The 23,236-nt window shown below is 50.3% G+C and overlaps 1 protein-coding gene across 2 annotated transcripts in view; it reads left to right on the forward strand.

Moving 5' to 3' along the window:
* SLC5A9 (solute carrier family 5 member 9) overlaps positions 1 to 21,850 on the forward strand; it is a 70,319-nt gene extending 48,469 nt beyond the window's left edge. Inside the window, exons 14-15 of one of the 2 annotated variants that reach the window (XM_075935943.2) lie at positions 10,092 to 10,251; positions 18,788 to 21,850. In XM_075935943.2, the coding sequence (XP_075792058.2) occupies positions 10,092 to 10,251; positions 18,788 to 18,993 (366 nt within the window). In that variant the 3' untranslated portion in view covers positions 18,994 to 21,850. Of the gene's footprint in view, positions 1 to 10,091; positions 10,252 to 18,784 lie in introns of both variants that reach the window. The other variant, XM_025186312.3, reaches the window with a different exon arrangement.
* The last annotated feature ends 1,386 nt before the right edge of the window (positions 21,851 to 23,236 follow it).

The following is a 23,236-nucleotide window of genomic DNA, read 5'->3' on the forward strand; positions in this document are numbered from 1 at the left end:
ACAATGCCAGGTGGAGATTTGGGAAGTCTCCTGGCCTCTGAAAATCAGACCTTCAGCGTGTGCAAAGGAGACATGGGCTCAGACAAAAGTCTGGGATCCAGACTCCTCCGGGGGGGTGAGAGAGGGGAGCGGGGAGGGTCTTCCAAACAGACTGGCTTTCGCAGGAGAGAGCAATCCATGGGAGAACACCATTTGTGAGGGCTCGGGAGACCTCTGTGTTTGGCAGAGCAAAAATACTGGGTGAGACGAAAGGCCCATCTAGGCCAGGATCTGGTCTTCTGGCATTTTGGCACCTGAGGTGGGGAGCTCAAATGACACCCCCATGCCGCCTCGCTTGGGCCAAAACTTTGAAAGGTCTCAATTCTGCCTTCTTCCTGTTCTACTCCTCTCATGGCACTCCACTATCTCGGTGCATCTGGAGCAGAGAGAATACATATGCACCAGCAGACACGATTTTATACACTCTGGCTACGTCTACACTTGCATGATTTTCCGGAAATGCTTTTAACGGAAAAGTTTTCCGTTAAAAGCATTTTCGGAAAAGCGCGTCTAGATTGGCAGGACGCTTTTCTGCAAAAAATCTAGACGCGCTTTTCCGCAAAAAAGCCCCGATCGCCAATTTCGCGGAAAACAAATCTCTGCTGTCTACACTGGCTCTTTTGCGCAAAAGTTTTTCAGAAAAAGACTTTTGCCCGAACGGGAGCAGCATAGTATTTCCACAAAAGCACTGACAATCTTACATGAGATCGTCAGTGCTTTTGTGGAAATTCAAGCGGCCAGTGTAGACAGCTGGCAAGTTTTTCCGGAAAAGCAGATGCTTTTCCGGAAAAAGTGGCCAGTCTAGACACAGCCTCTGGGTCCTGGTGGCGCCCCCGCTCCCTCAGTCTGGCACCTGAGGCGGCTACTTCAGTTCTCCTCACGGTAGGGCCAGCCCTGCCAATGCCAGGCACCCCTCACGGGATGAACAGAGGAGATAATCCTCAAGCGATCCAACCCCTGTGGCCCATTCCTGGCTGCTGGGTGTCATCACATCTCCTCGTTGTTTATCAGAGAGGACGGACTCGGCTTGGGCACCTAACTGCAGGAGAGGTTTCCCAGAGTGGAGGGCGCTGGTCTGGCAGACTCTGCTGGGACTTGGGCAGTGTGGGGTAGGGAGGTCTCAGCCCTGTCTCCCCCTCCATAAAGGGGCGGAGCTTTGTGCGGAAGGGGCGGGGCTAGGCGCAGCCAGCCCTCAGAGCCACTCGGACTGCACGATGTGGGGTTCTGGCGGCGATATAAGGGGCCAGGAGCTCGAGCTGCCACTGGGCCCTTTTAAATCTCTAGGCCCTGGGGCATCGGCCTCCTTTGCTCCCCCTGTCAACACCGCTGGGAGGGAGGCACCTAACTCCCTTTGCAGGGAAGAGCGTCCTCCATGCCTGTCTCCTCAGCATTTCCTGTTGGCGGGCTTAGGCGGCTTCCCGCTCAATGTGTGCTAGCCTTGGTGCATCCCCACACGGTCTCTGGGCCTTGTGTGGGGAGCTTGGGGGCCTCCGGTAGGGCTGCAGCTTCCAGCTGGTGGCAGGGGGGCACCAGCGTGACCCCACACTGAATCTAGTCCCTGCTTCCTGGGCGCTTGCCGCAGGAACAAGACAAAGGGCTCTTGGTAGCGTGACTGATTCCAATCCGAAAGCCCCCCCTCCCCGCCTTCAGCAGTCAAGTCTGTTTCCTCTGCATCCCAGCTCTGCTGCTCCACCCGGACTCTTGCGTCAAAGACTGTCCGAAGGTCCAAATAAATGATGCTGCTAAATTTCGCCCGTCAGCAGAGGGTTGGGTTTTTTTTTTTTGCTTACTCCAAAATAGCTGCCCTGTTAGACATGATCGCCCGTTAGTAAATCCATACCGATGGAGCTTAATGAGCTCACTAGACATGCCGCTGCTGTGTCCTTGGGTTGGCAGGGTTGAAGGCAAGCTGTTGCCGTTGTTTCTAGGACGTTGCTTGGTGGGTAGGACACAGGATAAGACACGTCCTCAAAATGACAGCGGGTAGACAAGTTCCCAAATGCAAAGGTGAGCGGGGGAGGGCATGTTGGGGCACAGGAGTGCAAGGGAAAGCATTTTGTGACAAGTCAGCTAAAGCTGCCAGGGGAGATTTTCATGGTGTCTCATTCCAAGTGACTGTCCATGGGAGTTAGGCACCAAACTTCCACGAGCAACTTTACCTCTGAAAGGGAAGGTTGCCGGGAGAGGGGCGCACACAGCTCCAATGTGTCTTGAGTATCTAGCTCTGCTCTGTCACTTTCCCGCCCTTCCCCTGTCTACTTAACGGCTCTTCCAAAAATCGTATTCCAGATTTCTTAACTGTTCAGCATCCACAAAGTTCCGCTTTCACTTAGACAGGGAGATCAATGTCAGGAGTGAAATGTTGACGTCAAAGGCAAAACAACGAGGCTGTGTCTACATTGGAAAGATTTTGCGCAAAATCTTGCCGCCTGTCTACACTGGCTGCAAGCATTTGTGTAAGAACACTGACTTTGTGATGTACAAAATCAGTGGTGCGTGCGCAAATACTCCGGCACTCCCGTTCAGAAATAAGCCCTCTTGTGCAAATATTCTTGTGCAAGAGGGCCAGTATAGACAGGCAAGTTAATTTGTTGCGCAAGAAAGCTCGATGGCTAAAATGGCCATCGGAGCTTTCTTGCACAAGAGAGCGTCTACACTGGCACAGATGCTTTTGCGCAAAAGATATCTTTTGCGCAAAAGCATCTGTGCCAGTGTTGACGCTCTCTTGCGCAAATACTTTTAACGGAAAAACTTTTCTGTTAAAAGTATTTGCACGAATCATGCCAGTCTAGACCCAGCCCCAATGACTTAAGCAAGGCCAGGATCTCGTCCCTCCCCCCGGCTTTTGAAAGAGGTACCCAGAAAGGCCATGAGCTCAGGTCTAAGGTAGACTCTGAACTTCCACTGATTTCAGGGCAAGTTAGGAACCTACCTTGGTGGATTGGGAGCTAAAGCCTAAATCCTCAAAGTTCTTTTGAAAATCTGGCCATATTTTGAGGCCTACATGGGAAGGGACTTGTTTTGAAAACCAGCACTTAGTTCTGAGCTTGGAGGAAGAGTCTGGCCTTAGGATATTAATTCCAGGTGCTGAGAAACCTCATCCATAAGCAGCCATTTTGTTGGGTGTGACAGGCGCTCTGTAGTTTCTTGAATTCTTTTGTGCTCAGAAACTTTGCCATGTTCCAGTGACGTTTCCTAAGTGATAAAATAAACTAAAAAAAACCTCAGGAAAGATGAGGATCGTCAAATCAAAGTAATTTAGCAAAATGTGACAAGAAAGATTAGTCTTGCCCGATGCTCATCTTGGTTGAAAATGATTTAAATAAAGCTATAAATCTTCTGGAACTTATGCAACATTTTGTGTCAGATGGAAATTGCCATCTAGATTTTGTGTGTAAAAAAAAATCTACATTTAAAATGGTGATACTTTGGGAGTGATGCAGAGGAGAACTTTGTTTCTCGGGAGGTAGCGAGGAACAACCGGATATTGGGAGAAATAAGTGACTTTGCCTATCATATAATCACCATTGTTGCTTCTGGTTAGCCCTGGTTTGCTGTTGCTTTTCTGCAGAACACTCAGGGAATCATAGATGTTGTAAAGAACATAATATAAGAACAGCCATAGTGGCTCAGTATCTTCTCTTCTGACAGTGGCCAATGCCCAGAGGGAATGAACAGAACAGGGAATCATCTAGTGATCCATCCTCTGTCACCCATTCCCAGCTTGTGGCAAACGGAAACTCGGGACTCCAGTCCTGCCCATCCTGGCTAATAGTCATTGATGTTCCCAACCTCCTTGAATTTATCTAGCTCTTTGAACCCTGCTATCATCTTGGACTTCACCATACACTCTGGCAAGGAGTTCCACAGGTTAACTAGGCACTGCATGAAGAAAAACTTCATTTTGTTTGTTTTAAACCTGCTACCAATTAATTCCATTTGATGATCCCTAATTCTTGTGTTATGCGAAGGAAGGAGCTTTTCCTGTACTTGGTTGTAGGTTTACAGAGTGCATGGCCGGGACATGTTGTCCTCATGGCCATGTCTTCTACAGCAAAGAGCAGCATGTGAAGTTACCACTGTGGGTAAGGGCTAGGGTAGTGATGACTCACAAGTGGCTTGCAGTCAGTGTACCTCCCAGCTACAGTCAGATTCCAGCTGTGAGAGTTCCTCAAAGGCATGAGGGCAGGGGACTGGACTCGATGACCTCTCGAGGTCCCTTCCAATCCTAGTATTCTATGATTCTATGATATGGAATCCGTGGGCACTAGAGGCCTAAATATCTTTGAGGATCTGGGCCTAATGCCTTAGCTGCTTTCTCCATAGGTGGAGAGGCAGAGAAGTAGGTTGTTGCAGGTGGAAGGGAAGAGTATATCTTCTCCAGCGTCAGAAGTGCTGCTCTGACGGGCATAGATTGGCCAGTGTCAGTGCTCTTGGTGGCTCCTGTTCCCACAACCCATGGGAAGTCAGCAGATCAGAATTAACTGAGTCACCTCCCTCTCTGTAATGCTGGGTGGGAAGGGAAGCCAGAGGAAAGCAGCCGTTTCCTTCCTTCACCACCCAGCACCGAGTGGGAAGGAAAGAGCAAGTGTAAGTGTAATGCCGGCTGGGGGAACAGAACCTGGGATTTCTGGAGCTTAGCACATGAGCCTCTGCAGCATGAGCTAAAACCCATCGGCCGCCCAGCTAAGGCTGTAGAGCATTTGCTCTCTCTGTGAGTGGTCTCCGTGCCGCTCTGTGGGACAGTGACCGTACCCTGTAGGTGTGTGGGTGCCACGGAGTGTGGGGGAGTCACCGGGCCCTGCACCCTCAGCCAGATGTGAGAGACAGTTGGCAAATAGAACAGAAGGTTTATTCATTGACAGGGACATAGCTTAGCCCAGATTCATTGTTGCAGGAACCAGGAGCATTCAGTACCCTCCGTCTTGGGGATACGGGCCCCTGCTCGGCCCCCCAAGCCAGCTAGACTCCCTTCTCCCTAAGCCAGCCAGAAAACTAAACTCACATGCCCAGCAACTGGCCCCAGCCTTCCAGACAACCCCTCCTTTGTTCAGATTCCTGGGCAAGGTGTTAGCTACTGTCACTGGTTGCATCTTGCCCCTAGGATCAGGGGACAGGACAGCAGGGCCATTCCCTACGTGCCGTCCCTCAGGAGTTCTCCCCAAAGATCCCATCCCCTGCTGGGCACTACACACACACAGAGTCACTACAGAGCAGCACCGGTCCAATATGAATCACATACAGCACAACAAAGCAAACAGTGACGATAGGCCCCCACTGGTCACGGTGGGTTGCACAAGAACCGACGCTTTCCACCTCCTCACGGGCAGAGCAGGGAATGAGTATAAACCAAGGGGTGTGACTAGTTCCGGACCCAGGTCAATTAAAATCCTAGCTCGGTTCCAGGCCCACACTGTGCATGTCTCCGGAAAATCCAGACTGGTTCAGTCCAGCATTTACATGTGAGTTTGGTTGCACATCTCTTAGGGTTGCCAGGTGTCTGCTATTCTACCGGACAGTCCGGTATTCGTGCTCTTTGTCCGGTAAAAAAAAATCAGAGAATACTGGACATGTGCAATGTCAGGGATTCTCTGATTTTTCCGGCTGCGCACCGGATGGAAGCCTGGCGTGGGCGGGGGGAGCGGCTGGAAGGCGGGGCCACGATCAGCGCTAGGAGCATGTGATTGTCCAGCCACTCCTCCCACCCCACCCCAGTTGGGAGGCGGGGCCACGATTGCTGCTCTAGGTGCCCCAGAACGGGGGGGCTTTTTAGCCCGCATTCCTTTTTTTTTGCTCGACCAAAAAAATACCACGTGTCCGTTTTTTTGTGGGAAACCATCTGGCAACCCTGCTTGCTACCAGCTGAGTGTTTTGGCCCATCCTGGGATTGCTGGGTCCTCGGGAAGGATGCGTGAAAGAGAGCGCTCGTTTCTGACGACAGCAGCTGCTTCTGCTCCTTGCGGAGGCAGGAGACGGCCTCCCAGGCCTGCAAAAGCCGTTGAGAAATGGAAACTGGCACGTCCTACGGTGTGAATGTGACACCTCCCGGCTTTTAATAAAAAGGAGGCGTGTGCAGACAGATCGGCTGGCTCCCCTGAACGCAAGAGACTGCGCTGCTGAATGTCTCTTTTGTTTGTGCCAAGTCAGTGCACAAACTGACTGTGCTGTGCTGTAAAAGTTATGAGGTTGCGGATTTTTTTTTCTTCCTCTGCAGCTGATTCCCAGCCCGTTTCCAGACCAGCACAGAGCGCGAGGGTGCCTTGAATCCCTGAACATGCAGGCTAGGCCTGGCACGGGCTACAGAGGGGTAGGGAGGAGACGCCTCCTCCACCCCAGCCTGTCAAAGGACAGCTGTAGCGTTCTCTGTGACGCCAACACTGCCGTCTTTTTGCTGGGGAATGGCCAAGTGGACTGTATAGAGCCAGGTCCCCGTCCCTGCCTTGCTGCTCACTTTTTTCTGAAGGCTAGTGTGACAGAAATGGCCATTTCCTGCACTCTCTGAGGGCGATCGGACTATGTTATGTCTGTGTTTCATTGCAGGGCAGGGACTGTATATAAATCCATTCGGGGAGGGTGACCACAGCCCCTGCAAGCACTAAGCCCAGTGTGTGGGGAAGGGTGAGGAGGGAAGGCAATGAGACAAATTCTCTCAGACTGCATCGCCTCCAGAGAGATATCTCCTTTTGCGGAGGCTCAGCTCTCCTCCTTCAAACCGGATTCTCCAGAGGCCGACAGAGTAGAGACTTGTGGCTACATCCCCAGCGTTTAAGGGGTAAGGAAGCTTTTCTGAGTCAGGGGCTGCTGACCCACAGAAAAATCAGTTGGGGAGGGGGTGCACAAAAGTGAGGGGGAAAAAAGCCAAAAGTAAAAAACCCACCTCACGGACATGGTCTGCGACTGAGCAGGAGACAGACGTTCGGCTTCCCTCTTGTTCCCCTCACACACCAGCACCTGGGGGGTGCGGGCTAGTAGATTTTGTTGGGGAAAAGCCGCCAGGCAGCGCTTAGCTGTGCCAGCCAGGGGAGTGGCAGGGCGTGAGTCACTTTGTCCCCCTGCCAGACAGAGCCTATGGGTCAGTCCCGGCTCTGGCTTGCCTGATTCCAGCCCGCAAGGCTTGGGCTTCCTCCCCCCATGGCAGGGAGCCAGCATTGGTGCTTCACGCTCAGCTGCATGGCGGAGGGGGATGGCACACCAATGCTTGGGGGGAAAACCCCAAGCCTTGGGGGTCAGATCCAGGCAAACCTGAGGCCAGAATCAAGCCCCCAGGCCTTAGGTTCCCCACCCGCTAAGACCTGCTCCTTATCCATCAAACAGACAGGACCTTCCATCCCAGGGTAGGGAACCCCAAGGAAGGGTTGGAAACACGGACACCCGCTGGAGGTTGGCGTGGGGAAGCCGATCTCTGATGAGTTTTGGAGAAGGCCTGTAGGTTCCTGTATTGGTTTTAACATGCATTCTCTGCAGTGCTTTCCCCTGAAGAATACAGCCAGTCCTCGAATTGCGAACGGTCAACTTACGACCATTCGCAGTTACGACCAAAGCTGTCATAAATGGCGGACCCTGAGTTACGAACGCGATCTGCGCTTACGAACAGCGCGGTTGCGTGTAACTAAAGGGGGTCCGCCTTACGAACGAACCGAGTTACGACCAATTGCTTGGTCCGTAACCGGTTCGTAAGTTGGGAAGTCCCCCACTCCTAGCCCCTCTCCCTCCACCCTCCTCACAGCAGGGCACATCATGGCTGGAGTCACAATCCATACAACAGAGCTGAGGGACATTCTCTCTTTCTCCCATGTGCCCAAATAAGGGTGGGAGCCATCTAACTCTGAATGACCAGGTCCGCCTTGGTGTGGTGGAAGGTCCAGCCTCTGCCTTGCCCTGTCCCGTTGTTGTTCCTTCTCGTGGTTGTTCCTTTGCTCTAACCTTGAACTGCTGGGTGGTTGTGCCTTGGGTCTGAGCGGGGTTCCTCTGATGGGGTTTCACTGCAAAATGCCCTCCCGGTCTGGCCGGGCCGACCTTCTGAATGTGGCCGTTGTCCCGTTGCGTCTCCCTGGAGACCCAGCTGCTTGTGTCATCACCCTGGATGCTTGCCGCGCCCAGGAGTTAATGACCTGCGATGCTGGCTGTGGTTCGGCAGGTTGCCAGGGTGGGGCAGAAATCAGCAACTTAATTCATTAAAGCTGAATATTTCCCTGGCTTTCACTGGACCCTATGTTGGGGGAAAAGGAGCATAAGCACATACGAACGGCCACACTGGGTCAGGCCAAAGGTCTGTCCAGCCCAGTGTCCTGTCTGCCCACAGTGGCCAATGTCAGATGCCCCAGAGGGAGGGAACAGAACAGAATCCCCATGTGATCCTTCCCCCGTCGCCCATTTCCAGACAAAGCATGTGTGCAGGGGGCACGCTAGATGACCACCAAGCCTAATGGCCCTGCCTGCAACTTCCACACATGCATCTTTTGGGCTCCCCATCCAGATCTCAACCAGTACAGATCCTGCCAAAGAGAGAGGCCTTCACACAGAGAAGTGTGTTGGTCTCAAAGGGGACTCCTGGGAGCACATAGGTCATACACCGCCCCGGTCTTCCTGCCAAAAATGTCAGTTCCTAAATGGGGTGCCCCCTCCCGGCCCCTCTGGGTGGCCCTCTCTGCACCCCCTCCCCCTGCAGGCACTAGTGGCCTCAGGTAGTCTCCTAAGGACTAAAATGGTACAAGCCAACTGAACACAGAAGAACTATTAGGCATCCTGTCACCATCCATCTTCTCTGATTAAAATGGAGAGGGTTTCACCTCATAAAAACTGTGCTGTTTGGGGTTTTTTTTCTAACATAATGAATGCTAGGGTACATCTAGACTACAGGTTTTTGTCGACAGTTACTGTCGACAAAGCTTCTATCAACAACGAGCATCTAGACCACAGCCAGTTCTGTCGACAAAGCAAGCTGCTTTGTCGACATGAGAGTGTAGACGCAAAGGAGGGTATAGATGCATATTCCTACGCCATATTCCTCGTAGAATGAGGTTTACCGCCGTCGACAAAACTGCCGAGTTCCGTCGACGTTATGTAGCCAGAACTCAGCGGTAGTGTAGACGCAGGTATAGTTTTGTCGACAAAAGTCCATTTTTGTTGACAAAACCATGTAATCTAGACACACCCCTGGTGGGAATGGGGTACATTTGGAAGTTAAAATACCAAAAAAGAACAAGTTAAAAGTTAGAAAAGCTAAATGTCTGCAAGTCCCCAAGACCTGATGAAATGCATCCTAGAATACTCACAGAGCTGATAGAGAAGGTGTCTGAGCCTTTAGCTATCATCTTTGAAAAACCATGGACGTCAGGAGAGATTCCAGAAGACCGGAAAAGGGCAAATCTAGTGCCTATCTATAAAAAGGGAAATAAGAACAACCCAGAAAACTACAGAGCAGTCAGTTTAACTTCTGTGCCAGGGAAGATAATGGAGCAAGTAATTAAGGAAATCATCTGCAAACATCTGGCAGATAATAAGGTGATAGGGAACAGCCAGCACGGATTTGTAAAGAAAAAATCATGTCAAACCAATCTGAAAGGATTCTTTCATAGGATAACAAGTCTTGTGGATAAGGGTGGACATGGTATACCTATGCTTTAGTAAGGCATTTGACATGGTCTTGCATAGCCTTCTTATGAATAAACTAGGCAACTACACCCTAGATGGGGCTACTATAAGGTGGGTGCATAACTGGCTGGATAACCATTCTCAGAAAGTAGGTTCACAATCATGCTGGAAGGGAATTCCTAACTGTCAGGGTGGTGAAACACTGGAATAAGTTGCCTAAGGAGGTTGTGGAATCTCCATAATTGGAAATATTTAAGAGCAGGTTAGACAGACACCTGTCAGGGTGATCTAGATGGTGCTTTGTCCTACTGTGAGGGCAGGGCATCTCTCGAGATCCCTTCCAGTTCTAGTAGTCTATGATTCACAGCTCCCATTTCCAGCCTACGCTGGCCCAGGACTGTGAGCTGACAGCTGTTTCAATTGCTTTTCCCCATCTTTCTTTGCATCGCTGCCTCCAGCTGGCCAGCCTGACCTGGTGGACTCGACACAGCAGCGCTCCCACGACTGACCTGGAGAAGGACAAGAACGAGTTGGCGGAGGTCAACCCATCAACGGGCGAGAGTGATGCAGAGGAGCCGACGGAAGAGAACGCAGATTCAGGGAACAAAGACCATGACGGTAGGTTAGCTGGGGCGGCCACATAGGTGGATGTCTACCATGTGCATGGGCGTAGGGACCATGTTCAAATCCCACTGGCATCCTTTCAGTGACCTCAGTAGCATTAGGGCCATGGATCTAACCATGCCACATTCGGGGACGTGAGAGAGACGTACTCAGTTCATTTACCTTTGCCCACCACACCTGCACTCTGCCTGTTCCCCCTTCTCCCCCGGGTGTATTCTAACATTCCAGGCCTCTGTGTAGTTCCAGAGAACTTCCAGTTACAATCAAAACAACCTTCTCCAGAAATGTTCCCTCCTCCCTCTGAATTCCTTTCTTCCACATTGCCCAGGCCTCCGAGCCAGGATGAGCCGGACTCAGCCCGGCACCAGCAAAAGCATTTTCGAAGTATCCTGCCTTTAACTGCCTACATCTGCCAAGCCAGCTGGATGGGGAAACTTCCCAGCTTGATGTGCCAGCCACTGGGGCCAGAGAAGCAGTGCGTTAGACCAATGATGCACCTGCTTTTAAGCCCTAGGGGGCCTCTGATAAGGACTTTAAAGCCAAGACATTTTTAGATGGAGACAGGCTATTTTAGGCAATTTGTGGAGGTGTTAATAGGCCTGATTCTCAGGGATGCTTCCTGCCAGGGTGGGTATGGCATCACAATAATTCTGCAAGGAGCTTTTCAGGCAGCTAGAGAGAGGTGGCGGGCTAATTACAACCATCTATTTTAAAGGCTTGGGGGAAACAGCCTCCATAGTGCTACCTGCCGGCATCCTTAGGCACATGAAATATGTAAATGAGACGCTGCTAATTTTTAGCATTCAAATTGTATGAAGCACAGCAGTCACAGACAAACTTGTCCTCGGCTGCCTTTCCAATTCCACACGCATCAGCTGCACTTCCTGCCCCATCGCTGCTGCTTGTCAGCTTCTGCTAGAGTCGCTTTCTCCAACCGCCCTAGCCTGCCCTAGTAGCCTAACTTAGTCAGGGATGCAACCGTGTCAAGATGGCAGCGTCACCCAGTGGCTAGAGCACTGGATCTGGGGGACCTGGGTTCTCTGCCACTGACTGCGCTGTGACCGTGCACAAGTCTCTGTGCCTCAGTTTCCCTTACTATAAAATGGGGTTGAGGCTTTCTCCCTACATAATGTACCTTGAGCGCTCCAGATGAAAAGCACTGCGTGGAGCTGAGTTGCCCAGAGACCCCTGTGGCAGGCATAAGCGCCAGTGACCACAGGGAGGCTGTACAGATGAGCTAAAGAGGTAGCAGGAAGCAGGTTAGCAGGGGAGAGTTTCAGCCCAGAAGGGACCACCAGGACCTGGAGTCTGACCTTCAATATTTCAGAGACCACCAACCCTCACCCTCGAAACCCCAACTGAAGTCTGACAGCCGTTGGGACACTAGACTGTCCTGTGCCACAGGCAGAGACTCGGAGGGGCTGAGATGCATCCATGCAGAAGTGTCCCCTCCCCCCCATGGGAGATATAAGGTTGGATTATGAAAGTAGCTTTAGGAGCTGCAGCCCAGGACCCCAGGCGAAGGGAGCCCCCTTTAGTCTGGGGCGCTGGAATGCAGCCACTAAAGCCCCTGCGTGCTGTGACTCTGTCTGGAGCGGGGAGTGGCTCTGCGTGCTGCTGTTCCTCCCTTTCCCTCCCCACTGGAGCTGCGTACATCGCCGCTAGCAACGCTTGCTTGCAGGATCCAGCCTGCTGCTCCCATTGGCCTGGAACTGCAGCCAATGGGAGCAGAGGGGTGTGGTGCCGGCAAGCACAGGGCCATGTAGAGCCCTCCCTACAGCAGCACCAGGTAAGAGCCCCAATTCTTTGCCCCCTCCCACCTCCTCTCTCCCTCCCAGACCTGCATTGCCACCCTGCTCCTGTACTCTATCTCCCACTTACATCCCAGCCCACTCCTGCACCTACCTCCCACCCCGACCTCCCACTCACATCCCAGCCCACTCCTGCACCTACCTCCCACCCCAACCTCCCACTCACATCCCAGCCCACTCCTGCACCTACCTCCCACCCCAACCTCCCACTCACATCCCAGCCCACTCCTGCACCTACCTCCCACCCCAACCTCCCACTTACATCCCAGCCCACTCCTGCACCCTGCTTCCCACCCTGACCTCCCACCCGCATCCCAGCCCACTCCTGCACCTACCTCCCACCCCGACCTCCCACCCGCATCCCAGCCCACTCCTGCACCTACCTCCCACCCCAACCTCCCACTTACATCCCAGCCCACTCCTGCACCCTACTTCCCACCCCAACCTCCCACTCACATCCCAGCCCACTCCTGCACCCTACTTCCCACCCCAACCTCCCACTCACATCCCAGCCCACTCCTGCACCCTACCTCCCACCCAGACCTCCCACCCACACCCCCAGCCTGATTACCTCCCACCTGGACCCTGCAATCCCAGCCCACTCTTGCACCCTACCTCCCACCCAGACCTCGCACTACCATCCCGCTCCTGCACTTTAACTGTGCTGGACTCATTAGGCTCCAGGGTGAGGCCAAAAATGAGGGGTACAGAGTATGGGAGGAGGCATCGGGGAAGCAGGGTGGAGGTGCAGGGTTTCACCAGATGGCAATCTGGCCCTGGTTATACCCAGGTACACCAGGAAAGGCAGGCAGCATACTCTGACGGTAACTGGGTGGGGGGTTTCTGTCTCAATGCCACATACAATGGTGCAGTTCACATGTGAATAAGAACCAGCCAGCCAAGTGCCTAAGTATGAGAAAATGCTCTGTCTCCCCTTCCCTCTCCCCACCGCCTGAGAGCACCAGTTTAGTCTGTCCAGGGTGAGTCCGCCAGCGGTAGCTATCGCTGGTGCTTCAAAGGATGGTGACAAAAGGCCATTACGTGCGTGTGTGCGGGGGGGATTCCTTCCTGACCCCTGCCGGTGACCAGTTGAAGCCAGGAAGCATGAGCTTTAGGAACGTATGACATAAACTGGAAGTGAACCCATAGGGCTGCTGAGCCCTGCCCCACACCTCCATGCAAAACCCCCCACCCCACCCACAATCACACTCATAAATGCTTCCAGTTCTCACTCACTCGTTATTAAAATCAATTCAGTTCCCACCACCACCACCCCAACTCCTGTGGGGAGGCTGTTCCCGGTCATCACTCCTCTGGTGGTTAGAAACCGCCTTCTATTTCCCAGCTGCAATTTGTTCATGGCTGGTTTATATCCATTTGTTCTTGTGCCAACATTGTCCCTTAGCACAGAACCCACAGAAATGTGGGCCCTTGATAAGTCAGCTAATACAGTCCCCTGCATAGGGACAGGACTAAGTATTAGCTAGCCCGGGGCGGGGGGAGGTCTCTTTTTATCTCTGAAGCCCCTGCAACATGCTAGAAGAACGCCAGGGCTCTGTAGGGGAAGATGTGGAGCTCCAGGCAACGGTTGGGGATGCTTGGGTACAAGCATGGTTTGACATCTCTTGGGGCCTGAGGCCCAGCTACATACAGCAACGCCCAGGGAGGGAATGCCACCGCCACTCCCTGACACATCTGAGCAGGGCACCCAACCCATCTGGGTCAGGGGCGGGGAAGGGCGGGGGGGGTAATGGGGGGAGCGCTCAACCAAAAATTATAACTCAGAGTAGGGAGGCTCAAAAAGTGAAAACTGTTCAGGGTGCAGGTAGCTAGGTTTTATCTACACTCGCATCTTCTTGCGTGAGTATTATGCAAACGAGGCTAAGCGTTGAATATCACTGAGCCTCATTTGCATAACTAATGAGCCGCCATTTTTGCAGAAGAAGTTCTTGCACAAGACGGAGCTGTCTACACTGCCCCTTCTGGCGCAAGAAAAACCCTCTTGCGCAACGCCGTTCTTCCTCTCAAGTAATAGGTGTAACAGCATTGCGTAAGAGGGTTTTTCTTGCGCAAGAAGGGGCAGTGTAGACAGCTCTGTCTTGCGCAAGAACCTCTTCCGCAAAAATGGCAACTCATTAGTTATGCAAATGAGGCTCAGTGATATTCAACGCTTAGCCTCATTTGCATATTCCTCATATGCATATTCCTCACACAAGAAGACACAAGTGTAGACATAGCCCTGGAGTCTAAGTGTGAGCTGTGCAGGTGCAGAAGCTGTGTCCAGGCAGGAGGAGTAGCCCAGTGTGCAGGCAGAGGGGAATAGGGGCCCTGTGCAGAGAGGGGCTAGCTCATGGTGCAAGGAGAGGAGTCACTGGGGCTGTGCACTAAGCAGGCACCACTGCTCCCCAAGGGCTCTGAAAGCCCCAAGCTGAGTCCTTTGGCCAGGTGACTCTTAGTCTATGTCTATACTTGACAATGGAGATTGCCTATCTCCTAGCACTGGGAGGGACCTTGAACGGTCATCAAGTCTGGTCCCCTGCCTTCACAGCAGGACCAAGTACCATCCCTGACAAATTTTTGCCCCAAACGGCATCTGCAAAGATTGAATTCCCAACCCTGGGTTTAGCAGGCCAATGCTCAAACCACAGAGCTACCCCTCTGCCCCCCATATAGTTAACAGATCTGTAGCTTCAAGACTTAGTCCTTCCCTAGGCATGGCTATTGCTGGATTAGCCATGCCTAGCTCCTTTCAGACTCTCCTGTGGGCACACAACAGGGACAGGAAAGCTGCTGCTGCCAATGCAAAGCCCATATTCTGTTTCCATGGGCACTCTTGGCCTCTTGCCAACTCACTTCCTGCTTTATTAGCATTCCTGGGGACTCTCTAGGGCCCATCCTCTATGGTTTTAACTCTCACAGGCAGGGCACCTGGGCTATGTTAACACTGGCGGGTTCTTGTACAAGAACATCTTGCGCAAGGGTTCTTGTGCAAGAACTCTTGTGCAAGAACACATCCACACTGCCATGTGCTTTTGTGCAAGAGCATCCATGGCAGTGTGGATGCTCTCTTGCGCAAGAAAGCGCTGATGGCCATTTTAGTCATAGGGCTTTCTCGCACAAGAAACCCCTGCCACGCGTCCACCCTGCCCTCTTGCGCAAGAACTCTTGCACAAGAGAGCTTACACTTGTTAGAAAAGAGCATAGCTCTTGTGCAAGAAGCCCTGTCTTATCACGCTTTACTATAAATCTTCTTGCGCGAGAGCGGGCAGGCAGTGTGGACGCTCTGCAGAAGAATGGCTGTTCTTGCGCAAGAACCTGACAGTGTAGACATAGCCTTAGCGTTAGGCCTAAAAGAGTTAACAATCACTGAGAAAAAACTTCAGTGAACATCCAGAAAATGGTTTTAATCGCCTGTTCCTGCCACCCTCCGTACCCAAGTCTCCCTTCGCCTTTCTCTGTTCCAACTAAGTCCCCATTTATAACAGAGATTCTTATTAGCCCCTAAATGCATAACTTTGCACTTTGTACTACTGAATTTCAGCCCATTTCTGTTACTTAAATCTTCAAGGTGATCTAGATGTTCCTGTCTAATATTCCAACTCTTTTCTGCGGTGACGCCTCCCAACTATGCATCAGCAAATTCTATGAGCACACTTCTAATTATTTGTTTATTAGAAAGAAAACAGCACCCTGCCCTTTCTTGGTGTGCTGAGAGACTTCCTTTGGAAAGCCATCCAGAGTATCAGGTGCATGTTTTAAACTTAATGCCCTTGAGTCCTCAAAACTGGAGATCTTCCAAACTGAGCCCGCTCTCGTGAGATTTTCTACATTTCCTTAAGTGTAGACGGGCCATGCTTGAACTAGTTCTCATCAGAATGAGAAGTGAGATACCACAAGAAAAGTTCACCTCCATGTCTTGGAAAAGGAGAAAGTTTGGATTCAAGCATAGTGTAGCTGTTCCGGATGATGCTGTCGTGTCTTATCGATTCTTATTATACCTGACCCAGCGCATCTTTTTATAGCCTGACATCTTGGTAATTCGGTAATTAGCAGTGACGGGAAAGGAAATGCAGAACAGCTTATACAACAATTTAATGAGGTTTGGTAACATGCTTTTCAAGCTTTTATGACATGCTACCTTTCAAAGCGGATTATATTTGGAAAGAACAGCAAGTGACGGTTAAAAGGTATAATTAACACAGTGCTTCTTTCATGATAAACAAGGCATGAGTTCTGTGTTGGAGACCATGAAACCCTACAAGTTTTGTGGAGGTTGGTGGAAGTTGGTCAGGGGAGAACTAAGAAGGGTCATTATTCCTTACACAACAACTGCTTTATAGCATTGTAGAACTGGAAGCAACCTTGAGAGGGCATGAAGTCCAGGCCCTTGTCCTCACAGAAGGACCAAGCACCATCTAGATCATCCCTGATAGACATCTTAACTGCTCTTAACTATTTCCTGTGGTGGTGATTCCACAACTTCCCTACGCAATTTATGCCAGTGTTTAACCACCCTGACAGGAAGTTTTCCCTAATACCCAACCTAAACCTCCCCCTCACTGCAATTTAAGCCCATTGCTTCTTGTCTTAAGAGAAGATGTTGTGTGTCTGAAGTGGTTTTGGACCAGGGACCTTCTGTGTGTTAAGCAAACACGATAACCACTACCCTACCGAAACACTGTCCATTATGCTTCCTGCTTTAGGAGGCCAATGCCTTGCCCACTAGGACCACATGTCAAATGACTGTCGAGTAGCAGAGGGGTAGCCCTGTTAGTCTATAAGGTGCCACAGGACTCCTCGCCGCTTTTGCAGATTCAGACTAACCGAAGTGTTGGAGCATAAGCTTTCGTGGGCACAGACCCACTTCATCAGATGCATGTAGTGGAAATTTCCAGAGGCAGGTATAACTATGCAGGCCAGAATCAGGCTAGAGATGATGAGGTGGATCCAATCACAGAGGATGAGACCCACTTCTAGAAGCTGATCTGGAGGTGCACCTCGTTATCTCTAGCCTAATTCTGGCCTGCATATTTATACCTGCCTCTGGAAATTTCCACTACATGCATCTGAAGAAATGGGTCTTTGCCCACAAAAGCTTATGCTCCAACACTTCGGTTAGGCTATAAGGTGACACAGGACTCCTCACTGCTTATGTCAAATGACTGGACTCATTTAATCTCATTGAAGGACAGATTTTCCTAGGGTTACTCTTTAAGACTGAGGAAGCAAAGTAAGCAGGCTGGATTTGTGGACTGCACACAGGACTGGGGTTCAAGACCATCTCAATCTTAATTGTAGCTGAGCCACTGATTTAGGGTAACTGTTTTCCAAAGGGGCCACTGGTTTTGGGGACTCACGGTAAGACTCTTTATGTCCGATTGTAGCAGAGGCTGAGTGGCTGTGTTCATCCCATGCATCTGGTCCACTTCCCTGGGAGATACGAGGCATGGGGAACTTCTGAAAATGGCTCGCGTGATGCATCCAAACACGGAGGTGCAAAATATCAGTAGCCGTTCTGCAAATCACCTGACCGCTGTGCATCTCCATTTCTGTATACCGCTATACTCACTTGGCCACCTCCAACAAGTGGCAAAGACGAGCTAACGTTTGCCCAGCACTTGGCACATTGCTATGAATGTAGCATGCTCGTTAAAGGTGCTTTCAGCTGGTTTAAGTTGTGCTGTGAGTTTGGCCTGGGCAGTGCTGTTTGACCAGCCTACCCATTCGCTTCCTCTGCAGCCCTGGCAAGAAGGTGAAGACTTGGCTCTGTGCTCTTAGAAGACAGCTGCTTTTTAACGACACAGTCATGATCAGTTCTAGACTATGAATGCTGGTTGGGGTGAATCCTTTTAATGAAGCGCTTAGGAATGGAAAGTCCCTGAGGGTACGTCTGCACTGCACAGCTATTTCAAAATAAGCGATTCCGGAATAGTTCTGAAATAGCTATTTCGAAATAAGGCGTGTGTAGATGCTCCACTGCTGCTATTTTGAAATAAGCTATTTTGGAATAGGCATTATTCCTTGTCGGATGAGGTTTACAGTTTTCAGAATAAGCCCTCCATTATTTCAAAATTATTTCAAAATAACGGAATGGCTGTGTAGATGCTTGGATTGTTATTTTGAAATAAAGCTATCTCGAAATAACGGTGCAGTGTAAATGCACCCTAAAAGGAGGGGGGGAGCATGAGCACCCAAACATTGGCTCTACCTCCTTATACCAGTCCCCATAGGACCCACTCTTGCACTGCCCCTCTCTTTGAGGCCCCACCCTCGTACCATCCCTTCCTCTGAGGCCTCACGCTCATGCTCTCCTTTCCCTTCCAAGGCCCCTCACCTAGCACCACCCTTTCCAACATAAGCTCCTCTTTCCCCAAAACCCCGGCCCTCCCATTCACTCCTCTCTGCCCCGTCTCCCTGTTGCTCGCACTGACAGCCAGTACAAAGTGAGAGGGCACAGCCCCTGCTCAGAGCCCTTCTGAGCTTCAAGCCACTGGTTCCTGGACCTGGCTGAGATGGTGAAGCGTTCCCTTCCATTGAGGATGTAGCTCAGTGTGGTTGGTGTTCACCCCATGCGCCTCAAGCAACAGTGCTGCATAGGCGATGTTCAGAGAGGTGACCCGGTGCATTGAGGGCATGGGACAACGGGGAGGGGAGTGGACTATCTCAGCGTTTAGAATATGGGACTCATTCTGCCTCTTGGTATGGATTTCCTGCAGCAGCAAGCCCGCCATGCTGGAAGAAGATGTACTTCTGGTTCTGTGGCATTTCCACCAACCCAGGACCCTCACTGACCAAGGAAGAGAAAGCAGTCCTGGAAAGGAAACTTACTAACATTACGGAGAGGCCCCTTTCAAGGACGGTTTGCAACGTTAATGCTATAATCCTGCTAGCTATTAACGTCTTTCTGTGGGGATACTTTGGCTGAAAGACGGGGCTGCAGACACTTCTCGGCTGGTTTGGCTTTGATTTACAATGAATTCAGACACTAATTGAAGGAAACAAATTAATCTCTCCTCATCCTAACCCCAGCCCGGAGCTGGCAGATAACAGAGACAATAGACTGTCCATTAGGCTCTATGTTTCCCCTCGGTACAGCTTCAGTCATTCAGAGATTGAAGGAAATGCAGTTAGCTGCTTGGCTTCTCCAGGAGTGAACATATGATGAGGTCAGAACGGGTCCCCAAAGTTTGGATTCAGAACCAAGCCTGCCCAAGGATAGGCAGAGCAGGATTTGGTTCAACTCAAAAGTGTTGGGCTGGGTGGAAAGTTTAGATCCAAGCTCAGTTCAAAGCCAAGTTCAAGGCTATTTAGCTCTTGAGGAGTCTGGACCCAGATCAGTCAGCTTGGGCCTGCTACCCCTCACAGTAAACTGATGTAGATCCGTTGACATCCTTGGATTTATGCCTAAGGGCCAGCAATGCCAGGGGTGGGCGAATCAGGTGCAAGGTGCTGTGTTTAATGTAACTTATATTGGACCAAAGAACATTGCAGCAATCCACCCTGTTCCATGACCTCCCCAGTCCATCCCCCCGTGACCTCCTAGGCAGGCCATGCATGGACCAGTACAGAGACCTATCTTCTGTAAGCACCCCTCACAGACTGGACGGAAAGCCTGCCTGGCATCTCTGGGCTGAATTTCACCCGTTGTATTCTCCAGATTCCCATGTGTATTGTAATCACCCAACCCTTCCAAGATGGCTGAGTTGAAGCCAAGACTTAGGCTCTGCAGGCTAACACTGGGCAGCACAAACTGTGTTAGCCAATCAGAGAGAACCTCAGGGTCTGTGTGGGGCCAAAAGACTCCAAACAAACAAAACAAACAAACAATGCCCTTTTTGCAAGCCTTCTTGCAGCTGAGTTCTGTCTCTTTCCACTTCTGAAGGACCTTGTATCCTGAATAGGCATTTCTTTGCTAATGTAACATGTTCCTATTTATTGATTGGGCTAATGCTATACTTCAAGAGCATTGCCTGTGGAAGAAGAACTTTAACAAAACAAAAGCCGAACCTTTAGTGCAGGTCATTATCTTCTGTATATATTTGAGAGGTTGTCTGTACGTGAGGGAGTGAATGAAGTAGGAATAAGATCCTCCGGAAAAGGGCGCTTTTTCCGGAGGATCGGGGCCAGTGTAGACGCTCTTTTCCGGCTTTTCTAAAAGCCGGAAAAAAGCGGCGGACATTTTTATTTAAATGCCGCGGGGGATATTTAAATCCCCCGCGGATTTCCCTATTACGATAGCTGAAATTAACTTGCCCCTTCCGGAAAAGGGGCCAGTGTAGATGTAGCCATGATGACTTAAAGCAAGGCCAGAGTTTGTGTCAGGACAATGGGATGTGCCTGGAATGTGATTGTTTCTCATAACACAGAAAGGGAGGCTTCTGCTGGCAGGGAGAGTTATACTGTATAATGACCACAGGGGGGAGCAAGGGCTCTGTTGCAGCTGCAACAGGCTGTGGTGAGTGAGGACTGGGGTAGTCCTCTCTGACCAGGGCAGACTGCATACTGAACCCCAGGTCCTTCAAGGAAGTCTGGGGAGGGGGTCTGAAGCTCCACCCCCCTCCTAATCTGTATGGGGACACTGCTGACTCTAGCAATGCCAGCTAAATCTTCTAGTTATTTATACTGAAGTCTTGCTTACAGACCATGGTTCTAGCTGTTGTGCATATAGAAAATAAAATCCCCTTACCCAAAGAGTTTATAAAACCAAACCTAGCAGGGAAGAATAGCATGGTATTTACCAGAGTGGGTTTTTGTCAGGTAAAATCATGTTTTTTGTCACCCAGATTAAAATTAGTTAGAGCCAGTTTATGGCATTTTCCATGTTAAAAGTTGTTTTATCACACGTAACCCGCAGTTTTAGTTATATATTCAAATTGCATTACATATTCAAATGAGGCAGCAGATTAGGAGAGCAATTTAAACTTGCAGAAATAAAAAAGTGAAATTGCTGTGAGCATACTAATATACATAAATATCACAGTCAGTGTCAGGAGGCCTGTATACAATTTGCTTTGGTGTTTTCTCAAGGATCACTCATGTCCATAACTCCTAAAACATTCAGTGCCAGTAATGCAGAGTTGGAGCCCTGATGTGTTAAGCAATTGGAAGCATTCAGGGTTGTGGTCTACCTATCCAGGTCTGGTTGGCCATGCAGCATGCTGGCGCAGACCAACTTTGTCATGGGTCAAATAACCCCGAATGGATGTCTTCAAAGTTTGAAAAGGTTCATTCGAGGCTTGCTGAACTTGCTGGACATTGATGCTGAACATCCCACCCCGTTCTCTGATGTCAGATGGCATCACGGCGGTCTGCAGGTTTTCCACCATGCTCCAGCAGAATGACAGTGGACAAAAACGTTGCTTTTTGGCAACGGTGAGTCTTCTGCTTCAAATGCAAGTAAACATGGCAGAAAAGCCGGGATTTTTGCTGAGCAGTTACTTCTTGTTCCAATGATGTATTTCTTTCCTGTGTGGGTTGAATGAAGGAGGTTGGCCAACATTTGTAATTGCCTCATGGAATCATTTTTATATTTTTGCTTTATATGGCACAAAAAGTCTTCCATTTATCAGTAGATCCAACCATCCGTCTCACGCACCAACCGGCCTTTGTAGAGTGTGTCAAGTGTCACAGAAAATGAATTAAATTGACTGGACAAGTTATTTGCTTCTTGATAAATCCCTTGATTAATAATTATACTGACCACTCTATCTTTAAGGTCTGTCTCATGATCGTTCATAACCCTGAGCTAATGTGACAAACATTTGAATATATGCTTCCACGCATGTTGCTTGACTGTTTCATTGTGTGCTACCAGGGGTGCAGGTAGGGGAGTTTATAGAACGTGTCAGTCTTTTAACCAGGCTGATGGTGAATATGAAAATACTTTTGTAAATCTACAGAATGTTTCATCAACGCACCCAGTGTAATTTCTTATCCTTTAAAGGAAACAGGGGAATTTCCAGCCTCAGAAGGTTCATGTTAAAGGATGCAAAGGCAACTTTTGTTTTTTGCAGTAATCTTGTCTGTTGCATTGAAATGAAAGGAAACACAGTCAAGCAACAAACTAGTAACACATTGCTCAGCATTTGTCAGTCATTTTCAGTGGACTATTTAAATCATAACTTTATTTTCTCCACTTTCCCAGGTTATCCGGGATTTAAAGCCATAGAGCCAGCAGCCTGCCCTAAAATAGTTTTACCCGGGAAACTGCCAGCCCTGTGAGCAGGAGGATGGAACTCAGCTGGTGTAGGAAGGGAAGGAAATAAAATAACAGGCAACTCGGCCTCTGGAGATTGGCAGCAAAATGCCCATTGCTTCCATGAGGCCTGGGGGATGGGAGTTGCCTCAGCCCCCTGCCCTCCATGGGATGGCCCAAGCACACAGAGATTTCTTGCTCTACTTTGATGTTCTCATGTCAGTGCCAGTGCGCAGTGCTTACTCTGTGATACGGACCTGCGCTCCCTCTAGGCTCTGCACCCGACCCAGGTTGCTTTGCCTTATGGGAGTGAGGGCTGGGAGTACTGCCAGTGGTGCCATTAAAGCAGAGTGATCCTTCTCTGTCATTCTTGGAGCTGGATGGCCCATGTTGTCTTTACATGTGGTATTTGTGGGGCTGGTACACACAACACTGGCCCTGGCAGGCACTCAGGCAAGGGCAAGGTAACCTGGCCGTGATTCGGAGATCACCATATGAGGCGGCAAAGATGGTAGAGAGGCTCTTGTACAATTTAAAAGACAGTGAGGCAGGTTTGTGAAGGCCTTCCCTAAGCATGTCTTTCACGGGTGTCACGCTTCAGCTGGGATAACTCGGACTGGGATGGGATGGAACGGAGATTCTGAGACTCACCCCAAGCCCCAGGGACATTCAGTCACTGAGGGGTTTTGCCCCTCAGAGCATTGCCTGTCTAAAGTAGAGCTACTGTTATGCTGGGATAAACGAAGAGGCGTGAGCACTTAAACATCTGGCACAGACACTGGTAGGAACCTTTTGTGCTCTATCAGTCAGGGCTAGCGCACAGGGTAACCAAAAGACAGCATGGCACAGTGTGTTTGCAAATACAGGTTGAACTGCTCTAGTCCGGCAACAACCATGGTCCGGCATGATTTTAGTTAGCTGGATGTCTGCTTATCAAGGGTGTGCATAAGTTTCCTGTGGTTCCGTAAAGTTT

Source organism: Pelodiscus sinensis, chromosome 9 (genome assembly GCF_052426305.1).
Source record: "Pelodiscus sinensis isolate ZL-2025 chromosome 9, ASM5242630v1, whole genome shotgun sequence".
Taxonomy (NCBI): domain Eukaryota; kingdom Metazoa; phylum Chordata; order Testudines; family Trionychidae; genus Pelodiscus; species Pelodiscus sinensis.